Genomic DNA, 24785 nt, shown 5'->3' with positions numbered 1-24785 from the left:
AATTTCTAGAGATAATATGCCTCCAAGGGCCATACCTAAAGTTTTCTTTTTTCTTTTCTTTTTCTTTTTTTTTAGACAGAGTCTCATTCCATCACCCAGGTTGGAGTGCAGTGGTACAATCTCAGCTCACTGCAACCTCTGCCTCCTGGGTTTAAGTGATTCTCGTTCCTCAGCCTCCCAAGTAGCTGGAATTACAGGTGCATGTCCCCCCTCCCCGCTAATGTTTGTATTTTTAGTAAAGATGGGGTTCTGCCATGTTGGCCAGGCTGGTCTTGAACTCCTGGCCTCAAGTGATCCGCCTGCCTTGGCCTCCCAAAGTGCTAGGATTACAGGCATGAGCCACCGTGCCCAGCCCCATGCCTAGAGTTTTCTATGTATCTCTAATTCACAAACCCCTCATGGGAGGCAGGAATGATTATGCCCATTTTACAGAAGAATAAGGTGAGGAAGCTTAAGAATAGATTCAAAAAAATAATGTCACTTAGTTGTACATACATAGTGATGAAGGGTATTTACTATTTTAATTTGTGCTCCCCTTTCCGGGTAATGGGTGTGTATGGAGCGGGGTTCGGTGCTGGGCAAAAGGGCTGATGCACTCACCATGCACTGTTCCTAGAAAAACAGCTGCTTTCTTGAACTTCTCCAAAATGCTGGCAGGGTGCAGACAGCTAGGACACCTGGGACCCCCCAAGGGGAAGGGGGCTAAAGTCCTGTAGTGGGCACCAATTGGCTCCCTGGTGACAGGGAAGAGTCCCTTTGCTAGTGGCCCCAACTTCCTCAACACCCTGGCTTAAGGATAACATCAGGGGAGAAGTGCCGGCCACCAGCTTTGGGGGCTGCTCATGCTGGAGGCCACACTCCTGCAGCTGTGGGGAATGGAGTGAGGGGGTCTTGGGATAAGTTTTCACAAGGCCCATGATCCCCAGAATTGGTATACAAACTGCATATGTGGGTACACATTCTGGGGAGATGGTCTATGGTTCTGTGGGATTCTTAGAGGAACCTAGAATCCTCAATGCTGCTCTCAGGGAAGGAAGAGAAGAAAGGGGAAAGGACAGCAGGGGTCTCAGCTGTGTAACTAGAGGCCAGGAATATCACACGAACAGATGGCGCCTGGCAGTGCAGAGAAACAGGGAGGCAACTGGGAGCACTGGCCTATAATCCCACTTCCACCTTGCAATCCCTCTGGGAGGCTGGCATTTGACAGGTGAAGAAACAGAGGCAGGGCAAGGCTAGTGATTTGCTTAGGTTCATATGGCTAATGAGCAGTAGAGGAAGGATTTGAACCCACGCCCGTCTGATTCTAAGCCTTGCTCTGCTTCTTACACCAGCCTGTCTTTGAGCAGGGAGTCAGCAGTGGCATCCCCACAGCCTGTGAAGAACAGCAGGTCTAAAAGGAGGGGTGAGGACAGAGATGGAGGACAGAAGCCTGGAGGCTGCTTCCTGCATTCACTCCACTTGCTTACACCAAACTCTCCACCTACACCGCACCTGCGCCTGGGCAGCCATGGGTGGCAGGGAAGCGAAAACTCATGAGTGCACTGGCTTTTCCCCTTTAAAGTCCTGAGCATCAACTTCCAGGGCCTTCAGAGTGTCTGCCATCCTTCTCCATCATCCTCCCACTGCCTGGGTGACCACCGCCTGCCCCTCCTCTTCTGCCAAAGCTTGCACTCTCAGCTCAGGAATTGAAACAGGGATCCAACAGGAGATAAATTCCACATGCTTGTACCCCACATCACCCACCCGAGAGGCATGGGGCCCCTCACACACTGCTGGGAGGAATGTGAAACAGTGAAGCCACTTTGGAAAACAGTTTGGTAATTCCTCAAAGTGTTAAACATAGAGTTACCAAATGACCCCCAGCAATTCCACTTCTAGGTATATACCCAAGAGAACTGAAAGCAAGTTTTCACATGAAAACTTGCACAATAAACAGTCACAGCAATATTACTCACAATGGCCAAAAGCAGAAACAACCCAAATGTCCATTGATTGATGAAAGAATAAACAAAATGTAGTATATGGCCGAACACAGTGGCTCACGCCTGTAATCCCAGCACTTCAGGAGGCCGAGGCAGGCAGATCACCTGAAGTCAGGAGTTCGAGACCAGCCTAGCCAACATGGTGAAACCCCCTCGCTAATAAAAATACAAAAATTAGCTGGGTGTGGTGGCGCACACCTGTAATCCCAGATACTCAGGAGGCTGAGGCAGGAGAATTGTTTGAACCCAGGAGGCAGAGGTTGCAGTGAGCCAAGATCGCGCCATTACACTCCAGTCAGGGCGACAAGAGTGAAACTCCATCTCAAAACCAAAAAACAAAATGTAGTATATCCGTACACTAGAATATCATAAAAAAGAATGGTATTCTGATACACATTGCAGCAGGATGAACCTGGAAAACACCGTGCTAAGTGAAAGAAGCCAGGCGCAAGAGACCATGTGCCATCGCATTCCGTTTCCATGAAACATCTGGAGTAGGCAAATCCATAAAGGCAGGAAGTAGATTAATGGTTTCAGGGACTGAGGAGGGGGGACAATAGCGAGTGAGTGCTCATGGGTAAGGGGGGTTTTGAGCAAGGTTGGGGATGGATACTTTCAGGAATGAGTGGCAGTGATTACAATGATTACTGATTTGTTAATCAATCAGCAATATGTGGTTGTACAACTCTGTGAATACACTAAAAACCACTGAACTGTACATATGAATTTCACAGGTGAATTTTATCTCAATAAAAAAAGTTATATGAGAAAAAAATCAACCCACCTCCCTTCCTGTAAAACACATGCCCTCTCGCTAGGGTGGATGACCCAGCCCTGCTCCTAAGACCATCCTCTCCAGCTGGGCACTGGTTCCAGGTCCCTGCCACCTGTGCGAGGACACCGCTGCAACTGTTGTTCCTTCATCATCCTATTCTCTATTGGTTTATTTTCACCAGCAGGTAAACGTGCTGTAATTTCTCTCATCTTAAAAATACATTGGCCACGAACACTGGCTCACGCCTGTAACCCCAGCACTTTGGGAGGTCAAGGCAGGTGGATCACCTGAGGTCAGGAGTTCGAGACCAGCCTAGCCAACATGGTGAAACCCCGTCTCTACTAAAAATACAAAAATTAGCTGTGTGTGGTGGCAGGCAACTGTAGTCCCAGCTACTCAGGAGGCTGAGGCAGGAGAATCGCTTGAACCTGGGAAGCAGAGGTTACAGTGAGCCAAGGTTGTGCCACTGCACTCCAGCCTGGGTGACAGAGTGAGACTCTGTCTCAAAAAATAATAAATACATAAATACATAAATAAATAAATAAATATTTTTAAAAAAAACTCAAAAATACAAAAAAATGAAACACAAAAATTTACAAATAAAGCTGGGTACAGTGGTTCATTCCTGTAATCCTAACACTTTGGGAGGCTGAGCTGGGAGGATCACTTGAGCCCTGGAGTTTGAGAGCAGCCTGGGTAACAAAGTGAGACTCCGTCTCTACAAAAAATACAAAAATCTGCCAGGCCTGTGGTCCCAGCTACTGGGGAGACTGAGGTGGGAGGATTGCGGGAGGTCAAGGCTGCAGTGAGTCGTGATCATGCCACTGAACTCCAGCCTGGGTGACAGAGCAAGACCCTGTCTTAAAAACAAACAAAAAAATTACAAATTAAAACCCTGCCCCTAGGCCTCACCTCTCCCTCCCACTACTGTTCATTTCTGTCTTCCTCCTTAGAGAAACACTTCTTGCCTATCCTCGCTGCCTGCTCCTCCTCTCCACCACTCTTTCTTGAATCCACTCTGATTAGACTTTCATTTCCAACCATTCCATCAAAACTGATCTTGTCAAGTCTCAAATGACCTCCACGTCACTAAATCCAGTGGGTGCTTCTCAGTTCCTCACCCTGCTGGGCTCCTGGCCGGCCTCTCATGCAGTTGATGGTCCCTGCCTTTGTGAAGCACCTTCTTCACTTGGCTGCAGGATGCCACTCTCCCTTGGTCTTTATCCAACTGCAGTGACTGGTCCTGCCTTGTCTCCTCTTCTCCCCAGCCTCTAAACATTGGTGGGTCCTTCTCTAACCACAGTCACGTTCTTGGTGATCTCTCATCCTGCAGCTTTATAGGTCACCACCCAGATTTCCATCCAGCCCATACGTCTCCCCTCCTACGAGCTTAGATATCCAGCTGCCACCTTGACTTCTACTTGTATGTGTGAAAGGCATCCTGGATTTAACATGTCCAAAATTAGACTCTTGATTTCCCCCCAAAACTTGTTTTTCACTGTTCTTCCTAATCTTGATAAATGTAACTCTATTCTACTGGTTCTTCAGGCTAAAGACGCTTCCCTCTCTAATAACCTCATATACTCCATCGACAAATCCTGTCGTTTCCTCCTTCAAAACACATCCAGAATCTACCCTTCTTACCACCTCCTCCACCAATGCCCAAGCCCACCATCAGGAGCTTCTTTACAGGTCTCTCCGATTCTGCCATGGTTCCCCTGTGTTCCATTCACACCACAGCCAGAGTGAGCTCTTCTCACTCACCCGGCCGGGAGGGCAGAGGGATAAGGAACTGAGAAGTACCCATGTTTTAAACATGTTAGATCATGTCCTTCCTCTGCTCAAAATCCTCCAACGGCTTCTCATTTACCTACAAAACCCCATGAGATCAATCCCTTCCAGCTACCTACCTGACCTCTCTCCTACTAGCCGTGCTCTCACTTGCTCCCCACGCTGGCTTCCTAGCTATTCCCCACACAGGCCAGGCACACCCCTGCCTTAGGGCCCTTGCACCTGATACTCCCACTAACTGAGATTCTCTTCCAGATATAGCTGCAGCTTTCTCTTTTAGGTCTCTGCTCCAACATTCCCTTATCAGGAAGGCCCTCCTTGACCAGCCAAAACAAGAGAGCAACCCCTGCCTCACTGTGATTCCCTTACCTTGTCTTATTCTTCATCACAGCACTTATCACCACCTGACACCATACATATTTGTTTATGCTCTGTCCCCTCACCCCACTGAAACATAAGCTTCATGAGAGCAGGGACTTCGATTTGCCGATTGCTACGTCCTCAGAGCCCAAAAGAGAGATGGGTACATTAGCAATTATTTACAGAATGAATTAGTGAATATATCCAGGTACATAGGACTCAGGGTTCAATTCACACAACTCTGGGTGGACAGGTATATCCCTAAGTCAGGGGCTCAAGCCTCACTCCTGGACCTCCCTAGACACAGGGACACATGTCAGTGGCCCCTCATCCATACAGGTGACGGGACCTATTCTTGAAACCACCAAGCCACCTCATAAATAATATAAACCAGACACAGTGGCTCACATCTGTAATCCTAGTGCTTAGGAGGCCAAGGTGGGAGGATCACTTAAACCCAGGAGTTTGAGGCTGTAGTAAGCTATGATCATGCCACTGCACTCCAGCCTAGGTGGCACAGTGAGACCCTGTCTCTAAAACTAACAATAAAAACAACAATAATATACATCATATTAAAGTGATCACTGCAACAATAGCATCTACTGAGGTCTGCTATGTGCCAAGCCCCTTGCAAGGTGACTTGTTTCCCCCCTCACTCAATAAACAATAATTAAACACCTAATAGATGCCAGGTCTGGGCTGAATCAGAGATACAATGGTGGGCACAGTCCTTTTCCTCAAGGAACTCACAATTTGTATTTTGTTCATTTATCCTTTGCAACAACTATGGGGTGTATCTCATTTGGATACAGATCCCACTGATGAGGGCGCAAGGTCTTTGTCCAGAGGCAGCTCAAAGGGAGGAGGAGCCCCAGTCACCAGCGCCAGGGCGTGGGGAGCACAGGCCGACAGAGGCAACACTGAGGCCCAGGGAAGGTGGCATCACCCAACACAATGGCAGACAGGGGAGGTCTCAGATCTATTGGTCAGGCTGGTGTGCCTGGCCCAAACTGGTCACGTGACTTCTAACAGTGACCAACATGAAGTTCTGAAACTCAGGCAAAACACCACATTAACTGCCATATATGACCTGATTGTCAGCAAGGGAAGTGGAAAAACACTTGGATTTTGGGATGCTGACAAATTTGGAATGAGCCCGGGCTGTGCTAAGAGTTGGGTGTGGGGAGTTGCATATTCCACTCACACCTTCACCGCTGAGTCCAAGCCTCACTGAGCTGACTCTAGGTCAGTGGCTGGAGGGGGCTCCCTCAGCTCCAAGTCTGGCTAGTGGGTCTGGGAAGGGCCCCTGGGCGTAGGGCAGCAGTGGTAGCAGCAATTTTCCAGTGGTAGAGAGTACTTCACTATTTTACCAACCAGAGCAGCAGTACTGAGGTACACTGGCTGCAGAGCAGCTGTGCTCACCTGGAAAGTGATTTACTCTCACTTCACTAATCTCAATTTCACAGAATTATCACAAGGATGAAATAAGGCATCCTTGTAAAAGCCCTTAGTATGAGGCCTTCAAGAAAAGTCTAGTCAGTAGTAACCGCTATCACCGCTCTGAGGACAGACAGCAAGAGAGGATCTGGGAAGAGATCTGTCAGCAATGTGAGGAAGGGCCTTCTACCAGCGAGCACTGCCCTGGGCACAGTGGAGATCAGTGAGGCATTTCAGCAGCGCGGCTGATGCAGCAGGGACAAAGGGTCAGGCCCAGGCCTGCAGGGCTGGATTGCATAATCTCAGGACAGTAGCCATGCTTCCCCATGAAGGGAAAGAGGGAAATTCCTCCCACATCACTGCTGGCAGGGGAAGGGCAGCTTCCCCTTGGTGGGGGACAGGCCAGCTCTGCCTGCACCCCATTCTTAGTTGGGGCCTATGGAGAGTGCCCACTCTAAAGCTGGCCTAAGGCCTGCTGAGCATAAAGCCCCCTGGTAAAGCTCCTGGCTCAGGAAAAAAAAAAAAAACTCTCAATAAATGTTCCTTTTCCTCTGCCTGTCCTTCCAATGTCCTCCTCTACTCCCCATCCCCAGAAAGAATGTGGATTCAAGTGTGCGGGGAAGTCAGGTTCGGGCCCCTCTGAGAAGACAACAGCACTTGTGTCTGAGGTTTGGGCAGAAGCCAGGGTGGAAATGTCCCAGCTTCTGAGGGTGCAGGAGAAGCGCCAGGCTTTTGCTCTTTGAAAACACTGGGCCCTTGCTGAGAAGACGGAGACAGAGAGGTTGTGGAGCTGGGCCCAAGAGCCCCAAGGTGGGAAGCGCTGTCCGGAGACCCAGGGCCCACTGCTGTTCTCCACTGATGGAAGAAAGATGCAAAGTTCCAGAGGCTGGCTGGGCAGAGGGCAGGGCTGGGAGACAGAGGGCGGGGAGGCCCAGAGACATCTGCCCTGTTGTAAGTGGGCAGAGGATTTGGTCCGCATCCCACGCTAGAGGCCCAAGGCCTGGGCCAAAGCAGGAGTGGAGGACACGCTGGGGCAGGGTGGAGGACACGCTCGGCAGAGTCAAGAAGCCCAAGGTCCGGCTCTCCAGCTAGCTAGGTCTCACCGTAGGCTAGTGACCTCTCCATCTGTACCTCAGTTTCCACAATTGTAAAGTGAGGGGCTTAGCAGCCTTCCATCCCTAACCAACAGAAAAAATAGGCACACAAGAATTCTAAGACAAAAGAAGGAAAGCAGGGACTTGAACAGATATTTATATACCATGATCATAGTAGCATTATTCGTAATAGCAAAAAGGTGGAAACCACCCAAGTGTCCATCCACAGATGAATAGATAATGAAAACATGGTATATCCATACAGTGGAATATCATCCGGCTTTAAAATGGAGAGAAGGCCGGGTGCGGTGGCTCATGCCTGTAATCCCAAAGGGGATCACGAGGTCAAGAGATTGAGACCATGCTGGCCAACACGGTGAAAATACTACCCGTCTCTACTAAAAATACAAAAATTAGCTGGGTGTGGTGGCGCGCGCCTATAGTCCCAGCTACTCAGAAGGCTGAGGCAGAAGAATCACTTCAACCCGGGAAGCAGAGGCTGCAGTGAGCTGAGATCATGCCACTGTACTCTAGCCTGGCAACCGAGTGAGACTCCATCTCAAAAAAAAAAAAAGGAAAGAAATTCAGAACACGCAGCAACATGGATGAACCTTGAACAGATTGTGCTATTTAAAATATGCCAGCCACACAAAAGGACAAATATTATTCTACTTATCATAGCACTTAAATGAGGTACCTAGATTAGTCAAATTCAGAGACAGAAAGTAGAAGCCAGGCGTGGTGGCTCACGCCTACAATCCCAGCACTTTGGGAGGCTGAGGTGGGTGGATCACCTAAGGCCAGGAGTTTGAGACCAGCCTGGCTGACACGGTGAAACCCCATCCCTACTAAAAATACAAAAACTAGCCAGGTGTGGTGGTGCATGCCTGTAATCCCAGCTACTCAGAAGGCTGAGGCCGGACAATCACTTGAACTCAGAAAGTAGAGGTTGCAGTGAGGCGAGATCACGCCACTGCATTCCAGCCTGGGTGACAGAGTGAGACTTCATTTTAGAAAAAATAAAGAAAGAAAGTAGAATGCTGGTTGCCAAGGACTGAGGAGAGGGGAAAAAGGGGAGTTAGTGTTTAAGGGGCAAGGGATTAATAACCCGAATATATAAGAAACTCAAACAACTCACTAGCAAGATAAAATAAAATAAAATTCTGATTTAAAGGGCAAAAGACCTGAATAGGCATTTCTCAAAAGAAGATAAACAAATGGACAGCAGGTATATGAAAAAATCATCAACATCGCTAATCATCAGAGAAATGCAAATTAAAACTACAATGAGACAACATCTCACCCCAGTTACAATGGCTATTATCAAAAAGACAAAAAATAACAAATGCTAGGGAAGATGTGGAGAAAAGAGAATGTTTGGATATTGCTGGTGGGAATATAAACTAGTACAGCCACTATGGGAAATGGTATGGAAATTCCTCAAAAAACTAAAAGTAGAGCTGCCATATGGTCTGGCAATCCTACTGCTGAGTATATACTCAAAGGAAAGGAACTCAGTATATTGAAGTGATACCTGCACTCCCATGTTTATTGCAGTGCTAGTCACAATAGCCAAGAGTAAGGAAGCAACCTAAGTGCCTTTCAATGGATGAACGATAAAGAAAATGTAGCATATATACACAATGGAATGTTATTATCCATAAAAAACAATGAGGCTGGGCACAGTGGCTCATGCCTGCGATGCCAGCACTCTGGGAGGCTGAAGTGGGCAGATCACCTGAGGTCAGGAGTTCGAGACCAACCTGGCCAACATGGTGAAACCTCATCTCTATTAAAAATACAAAAATTAGCCGGGCATGTTGGCAGGTGCCTGTAATTTCAGCTACTTGAGAGGCTGAGGCAGGAGAATTGCTTGAACCCGGGAGGGGGAGGTTGCAGTGATCACACCACTGAACTCTAGTCTGCCCAACAAGTGCGAGACTCCGTATCCAAAAAAATAAAAAATAAAAAAAATAAAGAAGAGAAAAGAAATCCTGTCATTTGCAGCAACATGGAGGGAAGCGGAGGTCATTATGTTAAGTGAAATAAGCCAGTACGGAAAGACAAATATCGCATGTTCTCACTCATATGTGGGAGCTAAAACAGTAGATTTCATGGAGGTAGAGAGTGGAATGATTGACACCAAAGGCTGGGAAGGGTGTGTGGGTGGGGGGATGAAGAGAAGTTGGTTAATGGGTACAGAAATACAAAGAGATAGAAGGAATAAGTTCTAGTATTTGATAGCACAGTAGGGAAATTATAGTTAACAATAATTCATTGCAAATTTCAAAATAGCTAGAAGAGAAGAACTGTAATGTTCCCAATACAAAGAAAGAATGTTTGAGGTGATGGATATGCTAATTACCTGGATTTGATTATTACTGTGTCCTCAAAATACGCAAAAATATGATATCAAAAAAAGAAAAGGAAGCAAGCAGAATAGTGGTTGCCAGGGACTGAGGAGAGGGGAGAATGGGGAGTCAGTGTTTACTAGGTACAGAGTTTCAGTCGGGGAAGGTGAAAAAGTTCTGGAGATGAACGGGAGGGAAGGTTGTAGAACAAAGTGAATACACTATACACTTAAAGATGGTTAAGATGGTAACTTTTATGTTATGTACACTTTATCACAATAAAACAAACACAAAACTCCATGGCTCTGGCTAAGGTTTGGGGCTTCCTGATTCATGACAAGAGAAAATTGGGGTGAGGGGAGTCACATAGCCGAAAGCCGAGGTAAGGTGGAGTTCCAACGTCGGAGACGGGAGTAGAGGGCTGAGAGCACGGAGGTGGTACAGCCGGAGGGAACCCCACAGTGGAGAAGCGGGGACCAGACGGGGAGGAAGAGAGGCTCCCAGGGTTGGGCCCTTGACAATGTAAAGTGAGATGAGGATCCCGAACCCCTGTGGGAAAGAACTCAGAGCAGGCTTGCTCCAAAGCCTGGGGGTCCCGCAGCCACAGGAGAGCCTGGCTGCTGGCCCCTGAGGCCAGCCAGCTCCTGCCTCTTAGGTTCTGGGAGGACACAGGCAATGTGACTTCTCGGAAGAAAACAAGAAACAGGTTTGCAAGAAAGCAGGCAGCCTGTGAGAATAATAAGTGTGGAAGTCACAGAGAAGGTTTCCTTAAGCAGCTTGCAAATCTCCGAAGTGAGACTGAGATCACAACTGGAGCACCTAGCTCTCTGAAGGACCCTGGGTGAGGAGTAAGAAGGGCAGGGGAGGTGTGACAGTCCAGCCATACCCACTTCTTCCTGGGATTTCAGCTCCCCTTCCCAGAGGCACAAGGATCCACTGTGCTGTCGGGGAGGATTTTCCTACACAACGAGACTGACAGTGAATAGGAGTCAACAGGTAGCTCAAACTGTTGCTGGTTGTGTGAAACTTTGCTGTATTTTCTTCATCTATAAAACAGAAATAACAACAGCAACTACCACGACAGCATTTGTAAGGATTCAAAGACAGCAAATGCAATGTGCTTAGCACGGGCCTTCCACACAATTTCTGCCCGTTCAATACCCCGTCATCAAAATTATCATTCTCTTCCTTCTCATCATCAGGCTGCCACATTTTTACTCTTTCTGAGTTTGGAAGAAGAGACACTACAGAGTTGAGAGTCCCTGGAGTTAAGTGGGGTACAGGGTAACTGAGGGCACCTCCAACTTAGCACCTCCTTGAAGATGGCATGGCCTCAGGGGAGCAGGACCTCTGGGATCCAGATGCCCAGGTAAGTCCTGGCCATCCCAGGCGTGTAGACCACTCCAGAAAACTTCAGCTCCAGAAAGGTTCAGAGTTACTCACTGCAACCTCCGCCTCCTGGGTTCAAGCGATTCTCCTGCCTCAGCCTCCTGAGTAGCTGAGATTAAAGGCGCCACCACGCCTGGCTAAATTTTTTGTATTTTTAGTAGAGGCAGGGTTTCACTATGTTGGTCAGGGTGGTCTCAAACTCCCGACCTCCACCACCCTCAGCCTCCCAAAGTGCTGGGATTACAGGCGTGAGCCACCACACCCGGCCAAGTCTTCCTTTGCTTAATAGCAGATCTAATGGAGCAGAGAAGCATCTAATCTGGGAATCTGGTGTCTATTCCTGAGGAAAGCCTGGGTGGGCAGTGCCCTCAATCGGGCCTGACTCTGGTGGCAGAATTAGAGGCTTAACAAATTCATTCTTCTAAAGTAACGCCATGGAGAGCCCAGGCGCTTCAGAACACAGGCTCTGCAAATGCACGCTTCTAATATAATGCTGCGGCCATGTTGCCCCTCTCCCTGCTGCTCTGGCTACGTTGTCACAAAATCTTCCTAAAAATCAATCTTGAGGAAAACATTTTTCCTCAGAAACCAATTTAACATCCAAAGTTACTCAGAAAAAAGAGAAGTTTATATGGCTGTAGAGAGAAATACTGATTGAGTTCCAATGATGTACCAGGCATGGTGTTACTTTCTTACATGCATCATGCAATGTGTTTCAGAATGTTTTCTATGGAATGCAGTTCAGTAGTTCAGAATCACGTGCAAAAAATGACCCCTGTGGGAAGCCCTAAGGACAATGTATCCTATCACTACACCTCTAATGTGTGTTTACATATTAAAGGTTCTATTGTTTTTTTCATTTTTTTTTGTTTTGAGACAGAGTCTCGCTCTGTCACCCAGGCTGTAGTGCGGTGGCGCGATCTCGGCTCACTGCCTCCCAGGTTCACGCCATTCTCCTGCCTCAGCCTCCCGAGTAGCTGGTACTACAGGTGCCTGCTCCCACGTCTGGCTAATTTTTTTTGTGTTTTTAGTAGAGACGAGGTTTCACCATGTTAGCTAGGATGGTCTCGATCTCCTGACCCCGTGATCCACCTGCCTCAGCCTCCCAAAGTGCTGGGATTATAGGCGCGAGCCACCGCACCCAGCATATTAAAGGTTCTTATAAGTCCTGCAGTGAAGAAACGTGTTTACATTTATTTAACTCAGTATATCCCAAGTGTGCCATATATTCCAATAGGTGATACATGAAATGAGTTTAGAAAGTGCACAGATGTAAGCTTTAATTTTAATAGTTATATATACATATTATTGTGAGTTAGAAAAAAATAATATAGCTAGCACATCAAACCTGTCACTACACATATAGTGTTCAAGGTTTATTCATTCATTTGGTCATTCCACAAATGTTTCCTGGGGACCTACTATGAGCCAAGCAGTATTCTAGATGCTAGGAATAATGCAGTCAATAAATAAAGTCCCCGCTCTCAGACATTTATATTCTAGTCAGCAGAGACAAAAACACAAACAAACAAAGATAAAATATGTTCAACCATAAAAGACAGAATAAAGAAAAACAGAGCTGGGCATAGAAATGACAGGGGTGGGGTGGATACTAGTGTCAATGGTTTGGTCAGGGAAGACCTTTTAGATAAAGTGACATTTGAGCTGAGACCTAAATGAAATCAGTGTTTCTGCAGGAAGAATGTTCTAGGCAGAGAGAAGACAAAATGCAAAGTCCCAAGACCGGAAGGTGCTTGGTACCTGGTCAAACTGTTCAAAGTCCCAGGGCTGCAGACAAACCCTTGGAGGATGGTGCTTTTTAAAATTGAGATACAATCTACATGCCATAATATTAATACTCTAAAAGTACATAATTCAGTGCTTTTAAAATATATTTACAAAGTTTTTTGTTTTGTTTTGTTTTTTGAGAAGGGATCTCACTCTGCTGCCCAGGCTGGAGTGAGGTGGCACAGTCTTGGCTCCTGAGCTCAAGTGATTCTCCCACCTCAGCCATCCGAGGCTAATTTTTATATTTTTGGTTGAGATGGGGTTTCACCATGTTGCCCAGGCAAGTCTCAAACTCCTGAGCTTGAGCAGATTGCCTGAGCAATCTGCCCACCTCAGCCTCCCAAAGTGTTGGGATTTACAGGCCTCGTGAGCCATAGCACCCGGCCACAAAGCTGTATTTTTTTGAAGTCATGATTTGGTTCTGCTTCTGGCCAAGACGGAGTAACAGGAACCAGATTTACCTTCTCAGCTGAAACAACCAAAAGACAGACTAAATATGTGGGAGGATTGCTTCAGCCCAGAAGGTCTAGGCTGTGGTGAGCCTGGATCACGCCATTGCACTCCAGCCTGGGTAACAGAGCGAGACCCTGTCTCAAAACAAAAACAAAAACATCGTCCCACAGAGAAAACTCCAGGGCCAGATGGCCTTGTTTGTGAATTCTACTAAACAGTTAGGGAAGAAATACGAATTTAACTCAAACTCTTCCAAAAAATTGAATAAAACTTGTTCTATAAAGCCAATGTTACTCTGATACCAAAACTAGACACAGACATTACAAGAAAACTATAGACCAATATTTCACAAGAACACAGATACGAGAATTGTAAACAAAAGTTTAGCAAATCAAAGCCAACCATATTAAAGGATAATATATAATGATCAAGTGGGGTTTATTCCAGGGATGCAATGTCAGTTTAATATTAGAAAAAAGAAAAATCAAGGACCAGGGATGGTGGCTCACACCTGTAATCCCAGCACTTTGGGAGGCTGAAGTGGAAGGACTGTTTGAAGCCAGGAGTTCGAGACCAGCCTGAGCAACGAAGGGAGATTCCCCCCAATCTCCACAAAAACGTAAAATATTAGCAGGGCTCGGTGGTGTGTGCCTACAGTCCTAGCTACTGGGGAAGCTGAGGCAAAAAGATCTCTTGAGCCCAGGAGTTTGTGGTTGCAGTGAGCTAAGATCGTGCCACTGCGCTCCAGCCTGGGTGACAGTGCAAGACTCTGTCACAAAAACAAAACAAAACAATCAATGTAATTTACCATATTAACAAACTAAAAAAGGAAAACCATATGGTTATCTCAGTAGACACAGAAAAAGCACTGGACAAAATCCAACATCCATTCCTGATAAAAACTCTCAACAAACTAGGAATAGAAAGGAACTTCCATGACCTGATAAAGGCCATCCATAAAAAGCCTGCAACTAACATCATACTTAACGCCAAAGACCGAACACTTACCCTTTAAGATAAAGAACAAGACAAGGATGTCTGTTCTTGTCACCTCTTTTCAACAGGGTGCCAGAGATTTTAATCAATGAGATAAGGCAAGAAAAAGAAATAAGAGCCATCCAGATTGGAAAAGAAGAAGTAAAACTGTCTTTACTTGCAGTCACTATGGTCTATTCAGAAAAATCCAGCAGAATCTACAAAAAAGACACTAGAACTAATAAGTGAGTTTAGCAAAGTTGCAGGTTACAAGATTAATATACAGAAACCTATTGTTTTTATATATACTAGCAACAAATAATTGAAAATGGAAATAAAAAACCAAAAATAATAATTTACAATAGCATCAATACAGATGCAGATATAAATCTGACAAAACATGTAGAAGACCTATGCACTCAAAACTACAAATAAGCCGGGGTGCGGTGGCTTATGCCTGTAATCCCAGCACTTTGCGAGGCTGAGGTGGGTGGATCATGAAGTCAGAAGATTGAGACTATCCTGGCCAACATGGCGAAAGCCCGTCTCTACTAAAAATACAAAAAAATTAGCTGGGTGTGGTGATGCGTGCCTGTAATCCCAGCTACTTGGGAGGCTGAGGCAGGAGAATTGCTTGAACCCAGGAGGCGGAGGTTGCAGTGATCTGAGATGGCGCCACTGCACTCCACCAGCCTGGTGATAGCGAGACTCCATCTCAAAAAAAACCAAAAAACCAAGACAAAAAAAAAACCTACAAATAAAATTGACAAGAGAAATTAAAGAAGACCTAAATAAATAAATAAACAAATGGAAAGAGATACTGTGTTCATGGGTTGGAAGCCTCAACATTGTTAAAATATCAATTCTCCTCAAACAGGTCTACAGATTCAACACAATCCCAATCAAAATCTAGGATTTTAGAATTTAACTGATTCTAAAACTCACATAGAAATACCTTAGGACCTAGACTAGTCAAAACAACTTTGAAAAAGAACAAAGTTGGAGATGTAATGCTACCTGATTTCAAGCATCTCCTAGAGGGTGTGTTAAAACACAGGCTGTTGGGCTCACCCTCAGAATTTCCAAATCAGTATGGGCCTGAGAATGTGCACTTCTAATTAGTTTCCGGATGCCGTGGCTGCTGCTGGCCTGGCTGTCACACTTAGAACTACTAATCCAGACTAATTCATACTCAGCTAGAAACAAAATGTCAGATGCAAGAGATTCCCCCCGAAGGAACATATATACAAGTACCAAGTAAACTATGTTCATTAAGAAACAACTTGCTTTTCCCTCTTTTATTAGCTAAAGACATCCATAACTGTGAATCAGAGATTCTGATCAGCAAAACAATCATGTCATCGCTGAGTTGGCATGATTCTAGCCTCCCCTCTTTGTTGAATGCACATTTTGGTTTCCATGAAACCTTGCAAGTCCTCTACGCAGGCCTTCCCTGTTCAGAATTCACCCTGAAAATGACACACGGCTTTATACCAACCATCCCGTAACAGCAACATTAAGGAAACCACCTTGCCCCCTGAAACCTGTCAAATGTCCCTGATCCTCCCCATCTACTATCCCACCCAGTGCAGGGCTGCCACCCAGGTCTCACCGTCCAAGATGGCCCACTGATTGTCAATCTCCGTATGTTTCAGGTAGGAGTCTTCAATGGTGGGGTCATAGTCAGGCACAAAGATCTTCTGGAAAAACTGGATGGTGAGGGCACTTTTGCCCACGCCCCCATCCCCCACCACCACCAGCTTGTATGTGGGGAGGTTGTCACTGGGGACGGCGCTGGTTGCCATGTTTCTCGAAGGTCAGACCTGCGGAAGGAAGCAAGACGTGTGGAATGAGACAGAGGGCTTTTTAACTTAGGGGAAGATATTCATGTGTCTTCCTCCTTTATAAAGTAATAAACACTCTCAATTATAAAGAGGTTTGAAAATGAAGAAATGCAAAAGAAAATAAAAGCATTACACCTGGTCTCACTACGCAGAGGCAGTCACTGTTAAAGTGATTTATTCAACCATCATTTATTCAACACCAATTATGTGCCAGGCCCAGCGTTGAGGACACAGTACCACTGGTCTTGTTTAGCAAGTACAGCCAAAAGCCATGTCAAATAGGCTTTTTGGCCATTAAACTCTACTTGTACAGGTTAACATGAGGGCAGTGGTCTGAGCAGGACTGGCATGGAGGTTCGTCTTTCACCTCCCCTCTTATTAACTGGGCTGCTATGCTGAGAAGGATTTGAAGCTGTGTCTAAGCTTAGAAAGGGGGCCATGATAGCTTAGCACACCTGAGTTCTGGGATTCTGAGGCTCCTTCAAAGTTTCAGAATTCTAGATTCTGGCTCCTTCCTCTCTGCTTCTTGCCCTGTGTTATACACAAAGTCATGCTGGAATCTTACGGCTTCTGTTCAACCTCATTTTATTTGGGGAGGAGGTAGGTAGGAGCAGGTCGAAGTTTTGTTTTCATGCTATTGAGGCCAGCTAAGGCAGTGGTTCTCAATCAGGGGAACTTTGCTCCCAGGGCATATTTGCAACGTCTAGAGATATTTTTTATTGTTGTCAAAATGGAATGGGTACCACTGGTATCTGTTCAGCAGAGGCCAGGGATCGCACAATGCACAGTGCAGTCCCCTCCAATGAAGAATTAGCCATCCTAAAATGTCAATAGTGCTGAGGCTGAGAACCCTGAGCTAAGGTGACCAGGAGGCAGCTGGAAGTGGGAGCAGGACTCTAAAGAATAATCAGGCCTTAACAGGAGTGAAGAGTGACCTTTGTAAATAGTGTCACAAAGTGACGAGAAGCAGCAGGAGGGAGCCTCCTAGAGGTACTCAGAAGGAAAGGAAGGAAACCAGGATCTGTGGTCATGATGGAAGCCAAGAGTTTCCAGAAGGAGACTGACAGCACCAAATGTTAAACATGGGTGCAGCTAGGGGGATCCCCTAAAGAACAATTTGGGGTTGTAGCCAGGAACCTAAACTGCTAACTAACTGTGGACCCTGCCAGGAAGACGCAATACCACCTCCTGGTGGGGCATTCCTGGGTAGCACAAAAATTGACCTTGAATCGAGGGAGGGAAAGCTTGATCCTACTGCTGTGTAGAAGAAAAGAAAGAATCCCTGTGCAAGCTGGGAGGGAAAACAGCATGGCGTATGTGTGACCAGGAAACTGATGGTCTCACAGAGAGGAGGGTGGCAGCGTGGCCCGGAGGACAAAGAACTGGGTGCCCTGTGTGCTCCGCCACCACTTGGGAAAGCCACTGACCTCTCTGAGCCATAATTTCCTTATCTATGAATTTAAAGGGCTGGATTAGATTACTTTTATAATTATTTCCAGCTCTAAGATAGTCTTTAGTTCCAGATTTTGACAGAAAGGGGACTACATACAAATGTGGGTTATGTGGCCACAGTGATTTGCATGGGGCTACAGGCGAAGAGTCACTGCAGAATGCTTTGTAGTTACTGAAGCCTGATGTTGACATTTAGGACTTCCCCAAAGTGTCAGGGAAGTACAAGCTTTGCTACACTGCAGTGAAAGTGCAAATCTGCCTAGGCTGTACTGAAAATACACCTGCATAAATATATTCATACCCTCTCCTGCAGCTCTACCCCATGTGAGAATTTCTTCTAAGGAGATAATCAGAGAAGTGAAGAAAGATGTTAAGAATGGGGGAAAATAGAAATAACTTAATGTTGGGGGAAAAAGTTAAAGAAAAAGTTTATTCATATAATGGAGTACTATGCAGTCATTTAAAAGGAAGATATTCAGTAACCTAGAAAAAGTGCATTGTTATGTATGAAAAAAAGCCAGGCTGCAAACAGCTAGTAAGTACACCTGATCCACCTTCCACGAAGAGGCCCACTATGAATCTGTGCAGTCAGGTGTGAGGTGTGGATCCAGGCATTAAGAGGTTTAGCAGTTGGTTGTCTCTGAGGCACATTTCAGGGCATTTTCATTTTCTTAATGTTTCAGTTTTCTACAACAAGCATGCATTATATTTGTGTATTAGAAAAGTTTAACACTATTAAAATGCTCCCAGGAAAATAAAATGTTCAAGCCACCTGAAAATGTTTGATTTCCTCTCATTCGAGTGGGGATCTCAGGTCTTTTGGGGCAGGATAGGACCAGGCACCAGCTGTGGCCCCGGGATCTGGTTCCAGCATCTTCCTACAACATGAGACAGGCTGAGGCTTCACTTAACTGAGCTCTTCCATGGCCAAATCCACAACGGTAAAGGCAGGCCAAGGAGAGAGGGCGGAGGGGAGTTGCAGGGTGACAGAAATGGGGAGGAAGGGGTGGCCCAGTGGCCTCTCTCCTTTGCCCTGAGCATGGGGTTCACTCCTTACTGTCCCCCTTAGCAACTGCTGCCCTGTCCTGGGCAATGGCGCTGGGCTGTAGGTGAAAGGTGTTTGCTGGTGTTTGGCTGGTTTTTGGTCTTTCTGAGACAGTCTCACTGTCGCCCAGGCTGGAGTGCAATGGCGCAATCCCAGCTCACTGCAGCCTCCGCCTCCCGAGTTCAAGAGATTCTCCTGCCTCAGCCTCCTGAGTAGCTGGGACTACAGGTGCCCACCACCACGCCTGGCTAATTTTCTTGTATTTTCAGTTGAGATGGGTTTCACCATGTTGGCCAAGATGGTTTTGCTCTCCTGACCTTGTGATCCACCTGCCTCGGCCTCACAAAGGGCTGGGATGACAGGCGCGAGCCACTGCGCCCAGTCGGTGTTTGGCTGTTTTTAAAGCTTCCATTCTCTGCTGGCAGCGACATAACTAAAAAATACTAAGTGGGTGGGAAGGTATTGAAAAGGAAAACCGTTCGTCTTTATTTTCTTCTCAAAAGAAAACAAGATAAGAAATACACTAGTAAATATGCTGGAGGACATGAATGAAGCTTTGAGTCGGCACTCAGACCACCCACAGCTGAATCACCTGGGGACTCCTTAAAAAATGCCCTCTGCTTGCCAAGGCAGTGGGCAGGAAATGGCCAGTGGGGGCCCCCTCCTTTTGACAGCACCCTGCTCTCAGAGGTTGAACCCTGAGAGACCACAGGGAGCCAAGCCAGAGTTCCCTTCTAATTTGGACGCAATGGAACAGGGCTAGACTACTCATTTCATACAAACATCAGACTGGCTCCCCTGTGAAAACCCTTTCTGTGCCCCTCAACGCTGAGGAGGAAAGTCCAGGCCCCCTCACAGGACAGTCAATGCCTGTCGCTGGCTGCCACTGCTGACCTCTCCAGCCACACACGTGCCGCAGCCCCTCACACTCTACTCTCACCCCCAACCAGCTCTGTGGTCTCCCAACGTGCCCTGTGGTCACGCTGCAGCCTCTGCGCACACCTGAGACCCCCAGGAGAGCACATACTTCCTCATGGGTCAGCACTAGGCACTGCCTCCACCTGTGCTTTGAGCCCTGAAGTTCCTGCCACAGACGCCACGATGATGCCTAGAATTTTCTATGTGTTTACTGTGCACAAAAGGGCAGGGACAGCACCTTGTTCTTCTCTGTACCCCAGAGCCTGGCATAGCACTGGCACAGGGCAGGCACTTACTGAACGAACTAGAGGTTCGACGCGCATTTCTCAACAATGGTCAGACAACCTATGTACCACAGAGCTGGCTTCCCCATGGAGAAAGCTAAGGGACAACTCTCTCAGCCAGGGCTTGGGACTGTCTCTCTCCTACTAAGAGATCAGACTAATGGCACAGACAGGGCCCTCTGGAATCAAGTGTGAGCCAGGAACAAAGAATGGGTTTCCAAAGCTGGAGAATGAGTCCAGAGAACCCCCCAGTTCCTAAAGGTGCTATCTCCTTTTGATAGGCCTGTTTCTCCAGCCCCTCAGAAAACACTGATCAAATGGTGTCTTTGCAGATGGGGAGGTCAAGATGCCAAGAACCACGAACCACACTCCTACAAAACCAGCTGGTCTCATGCGGTACAGAGAAAGATTTTTTAAAAACCACTCACAGGCTATGATGAAAGTCACCACAGAATGAAACGTTGGTTGGTTGGTGGTTAAGGAGCAAACTGCTTACATTCACAACACCTCTCCTTTCCAGCCTTCTCAACTAAAAAGCACCTCAGAGATCATTCTAAGATGTTGGGTCTTCACTTTAGGGGATGACGGGTGTGCCCCTCTGAGGTGGGAAGGTGGTATAAGGTAGACTTGGGGTTCTCCTTAAAATTTTCCCACTATTTTCTGTGCTGAATACTCTCCTACTGACCAGTTGAGTGACCTTGGGCAAATTACCCTCCATGGCCTCAGTATCTTATTAGTAAAGTGGGTTAGCCGGAGACTCATACTTTGCAGGATTGCTCTAAGCATGAAATAAAATGTATGAGATATGCTAAGCTCTGAGAAGATGCCCAAATGCCCGTTTTGTCACCTTGTTTACTTTGTTCCCAAGAAGAGGGAGGACACACACACATATACAGACTCACACATACACAGATATACACACTCACACATACACACACACACACACACATACACACTCTCTCATTCCCAGCCTCCTCTCAGCATGAGAAGCCTCACCACCATCTCTGCTCTGTTAACAGCCAGACAAAATAGGCCTGTGTGGGAACATTACCCACCATTTAGAGCATTGTTTCCATGGGAAATGGCTCCAAGGTTCCAGGCAGCCCCATCCACGCAGAAACCAACTTTGGGAATAGCAGCCACTTGGCTGTGGGGGTGGCTGAGCTGGTTCCCATGGCAACCACTGCTCCCAGGGCCCCGCCCAGGCCACAGGCTTCATGGCAACCCAAACCGTTGTTCATACTAGAAACTTCTGCCTAAAAGGCAATATCGCTTCCTCAATAATTTTAATAACGTGTGTACAAAAACCTCAGGCATCTGTAAATGGAAAAATAAGCTCTCTTGGCTGTTGTCTGCCTCTTGCTCCCTTTCTTTCCCCATGGGTAGAACCTTCTTGCATGGTTTCAAGTTGTTTCCCGGAATGCCAGATTTACCTTGTCAGACAGATTGTAAGCTCCACAAGGACAAGAGCCACATCTTCTCATTCCTTCGCCCCTCACGGGGCCAGGCAGAGCCTAACACATGGGAAGCTCAGTCTCTACTCACACTGCCCTCATCACTTCCCCAGTGCGGGCTTCTACCCACACAGGCCTCCCTCGTGCTAAGAAGCAGGGGGTCACACCCATCCTTCTGAAAGGGGCCGGCTCATACCCCTAGGAAGTGGGTGGCGGGGTGGACTGATCACCCCAGTATAACCTTTTCACTCAGCAATCTTCAAAGTTAGCATGGGTGTGTCTAAGACCTCCCGGGAATAGTCTTGTGTAACAGCCCAACGGTTCTCAGTGGGACAGCTTGGGAGGTCAGACACAGCCTCAACTCCACAGCCAGGCAGCCGGAGTTCCACTGCGGCATCCAATACAGACTCCCTGTGTGACCTGGGGCAAGTTTCTGAACTTCCTGGTGCCCAGTTTCCCCATCTATAAGACATGAGAACAGGGCCCCCAGGAAGGTGTAAGGCCCCAGTGAGAAAATCTTGGAGGGTCCCTCAGCAAGGGCATATTTTCATCGATAACGTAGCTGGGCCCCTGCTTTCCCTTCAACCTGGTAGGCTTCAGTGATTTAAACCATTTCCTCCCCCCATCCACAGCCCTAGGGAAGGGCATCCACACTGCATAGGGCTTTGGGAGGACCTGATGCGGTGACAGATAGAAATGTCCAAGACAGCAGCAGGCCCCCGCAGCCCCCACAAAATGGCAAAATGGCAGGGCTCGGTGGTTCTTATCCCTCATGAAATTTGCCTCTTCTCCTCAGGTTTCCAGGTTCTAGGGCTTCTATGGAGCTTGTTGCCCAAAACAATAGCCTAAAACCACTGCACCCATTGTTCTAAGTGAGCAGCACATGTTAAATGGATGGCTTCAGCTACAGATGCTGCCAAGGGGTCCACAGGCCCCTTGGCCTCTCCATGCACCCCACCCCACCCAGCATCACTTCCAAAGCAGTGTCCTATGTGCTGGCCAGAGAAAATGGTGCCCAGAAGGAGCTGCATAGCAGCAACAATGCCCACCCTTAGTGGACAACTGCTGCGGACTGGTTAGACGCCAAAGGTCAAGTGAGAGCCGTCATGCCACACTGCCTCCAATTCTTTTGCCAATTCATTTTGCTGCATCACATGGCTTTTCTTTTCTCAGGGTAGTGTCTTCATGATTCACTGTCCCACAGGGCACTCTTCATCACTGTTGCTGCTTCCCTTGGCCCTGACCGTGGGACCACAGATTCTCAGAGGCTAGGCCAGGGCCAATCCAGAGGCTCTCCCAAAGATGCTGCCAACTTTATTGAAGGTTTGGTATTTAATGTTTTTTGCTTCTGTATTTCTATACTAATTATTTCAAAGAGCCCCCCAACCCCATCAATTGAATTGCAAGTATTTTAGGTAAATCAGGTTAGACAGAAGGACACATCCATTATTACTGGGGCTCTTAGGAAAGTGAATGGACTTTCATTCACATTGAGCTGAATTAGACCTGGGAAGCTAATCTCATCTCTGCGATGTCTGGGTGTGCCCAACGCAGGGGGATGAGGACACGCTGTGGGGAGTGACCCAACCCATGTGGAGGAAATGGCTCTGCATTCCAGGAGCTGCCCTTCCCTTCTGCACAATTCCCAGAAATGGGCAGCTTCACCAGAGCGCTGACCTGCAGGCTGTGCATAAATGGCACGTGACCCCATAGGGGTCTAGGCCACTTGGCATCCCTTAAGGCTTCACTCTCCACTCCCTGAGACTTTGCTCCAGCCCCTTGTTTCGTATCTTTGCTAAGCCAAGTGTGGCACTGTCATTGGGCCTCTCAACTCCTCTAAAAAGCCACCAGTGCTTTTTAGCTCACTCCATTATTAAGCCCTAACCACCCACCCAACCATGTATGTGATTTCATGCCCTAAACAGCAAGTTTTGATGGCAAGTAGGTGGCATGGGTGCTGCTCCTTCCCATTCCCAGAGCCATGGCAGACAACACTGATGGCTCACGGTCCCCTTCCTTGTCAACACAGTACTCCTGGCAGCAGAACACACTGACTGCTCCAGAGAGAAAATCTGTTTGCCACCCCAGATGTAACCTACTACCCTTCTGGCTCCCTCCAAAACACCCCACTTAGTGGCCATCCTTTTCCATGGGAAGGGCTCAGGACCTTTATGGGTAGCCTGCCTGGTGATCTCTGGAGATGTCTATTACCCAAGTCTTCTGTTAATCTACCAATCCCTGCTTTTCTTCTAATCTCCTCTGCCAGGATCATACCTGGACTGCTGTCAGCAGAGCGGAAATGATCAGACAGAAGTCCAGAGATCCAAGCAAAGGCCAAGGTTGAAGTAAGTCAGGGAGGGACACTGTTGTTGGGCTTACTCATGACCCCTAAGTACCACATGCTTCCACAGTTCCACGTGGCAACTGTCAATACCTGGGTCTTTCCCACCAGTATACGGGCACCTCCCAAACAGGACTTAGGGCGTAGCCATCTGCGACCCAGCACTATGAGCCTCAGTAGGTGTGCAGAAACCACCTGCCACGACAATTATAATTACAACAGTCGTCATGTTAAAAGCAATAGGAACATTGAAGGTAAACAATGAATGTGTCAGATGCTGTTGGAAGATTTTAATTCTCACAATAACCCTACAGGGTACAGATTCCCATTATCCGCATTTCACAGTTGAAGAAACTGAGACACAGAGTAGTAAAATAACGTTTTGAAGGTCACCAAGCTAGAAAGAGGCAGTGTCGGGATCTGAAACCACACAGTGTAGTTCCAGAGCCACTGTCAGCCTGTGGTGCTAGGCATCCTCTGCTGGCTAGGGGCTGATGAGTATGTGCGTGCAGTCAGGCCAGGGCAGACGCAGCTGATCCAGGAGTGCTGGAAAGAGGTCAGGAGTGAGCTGGGAGGTGGTGTCAGAGTAGGAGACACCCCCAAGGTCAGATCGTTGCCCATGTGGGTGAAACAGCTGGGCAGGTCAGAGCTTCAGAGGCAACCAGGGCAAATACTAGTTATCAAAAATAGACACTTCCCACCCCAGCATCCCAGATCCAGGCTGGGACACCCTGCTGAGCAGGGCATAGATCTGGTACCAGCAGGTAGCCCTCACCCCTGAGGACCTCCACCCTGAGGACCAGCGAGGAAGCTGGGGGCACCAAGCTGCTGTGAAAGCCTTATTTTCTAGCACCTCTGTTGGGGTCCCTGCCCCAGCCTCAGCCCATCTCCCTGTGGTCCTACACTCGAGCTGTTCCCTGCCCAGCTCAGGACTGGCCCCTCAATTGGAACTCCTTGCCAAGGAGCTTGAGCTATGCAGACAGCCTGCAACCCTAGGCAAGTTACTTTCTATACCTTGGTTTTCTTTTTTTTTTTTTTTTTTTTTTTTTTTT

The 24785-nt window shown here is 47.4% G+C and overlaps 1 protein-coding gene across 3 annotated transcripts in view; it reads right to left on the bottom strand.

The window, feature by feature from the left end:
* MRAS (muscle RAS oncogene homolog) overlaps positions 1-24785 on the bottom strand; it is a 58837-nt gene that overhangs the window by 16972 nt on the left and 17080 nt on the right. For all 3 annotated transcript variants that reach the window (XM_023187886.1, XM_023187887.1, XM_023187885.1), the window contains exon 2: positions 16008-16218. In XM_023187886.1, the coding sequence (XP_023043654.1) occupies positions 16008-16200 (193 nt within the window). In that variant the 5' untranslated portion in view covers positions 16201-16218. The remainder of the gene's footprint in view (positions 1-16007; positions 16219-24785) is intronic.

This window comes from Piliocolobus tephrosceles, chromosome 2 (genome assembly GCF_002776525.5).
Source record: "Piliocolobus tephrosceles isolate RC106 chromosome 2, ASM277652v3, whole genome shotgun sequence".
NCBI classification, from domain to species: domain Eukaryota; kingdom Metazoa; phylum Chordata; class Mammalia; order Primates; family Cercopithecidae; genus Piliocolobus; species Piliocolobus tephrosceles.
This window is presented reverse-complemented; position numbering and strand designations above follow the sequence as displayed.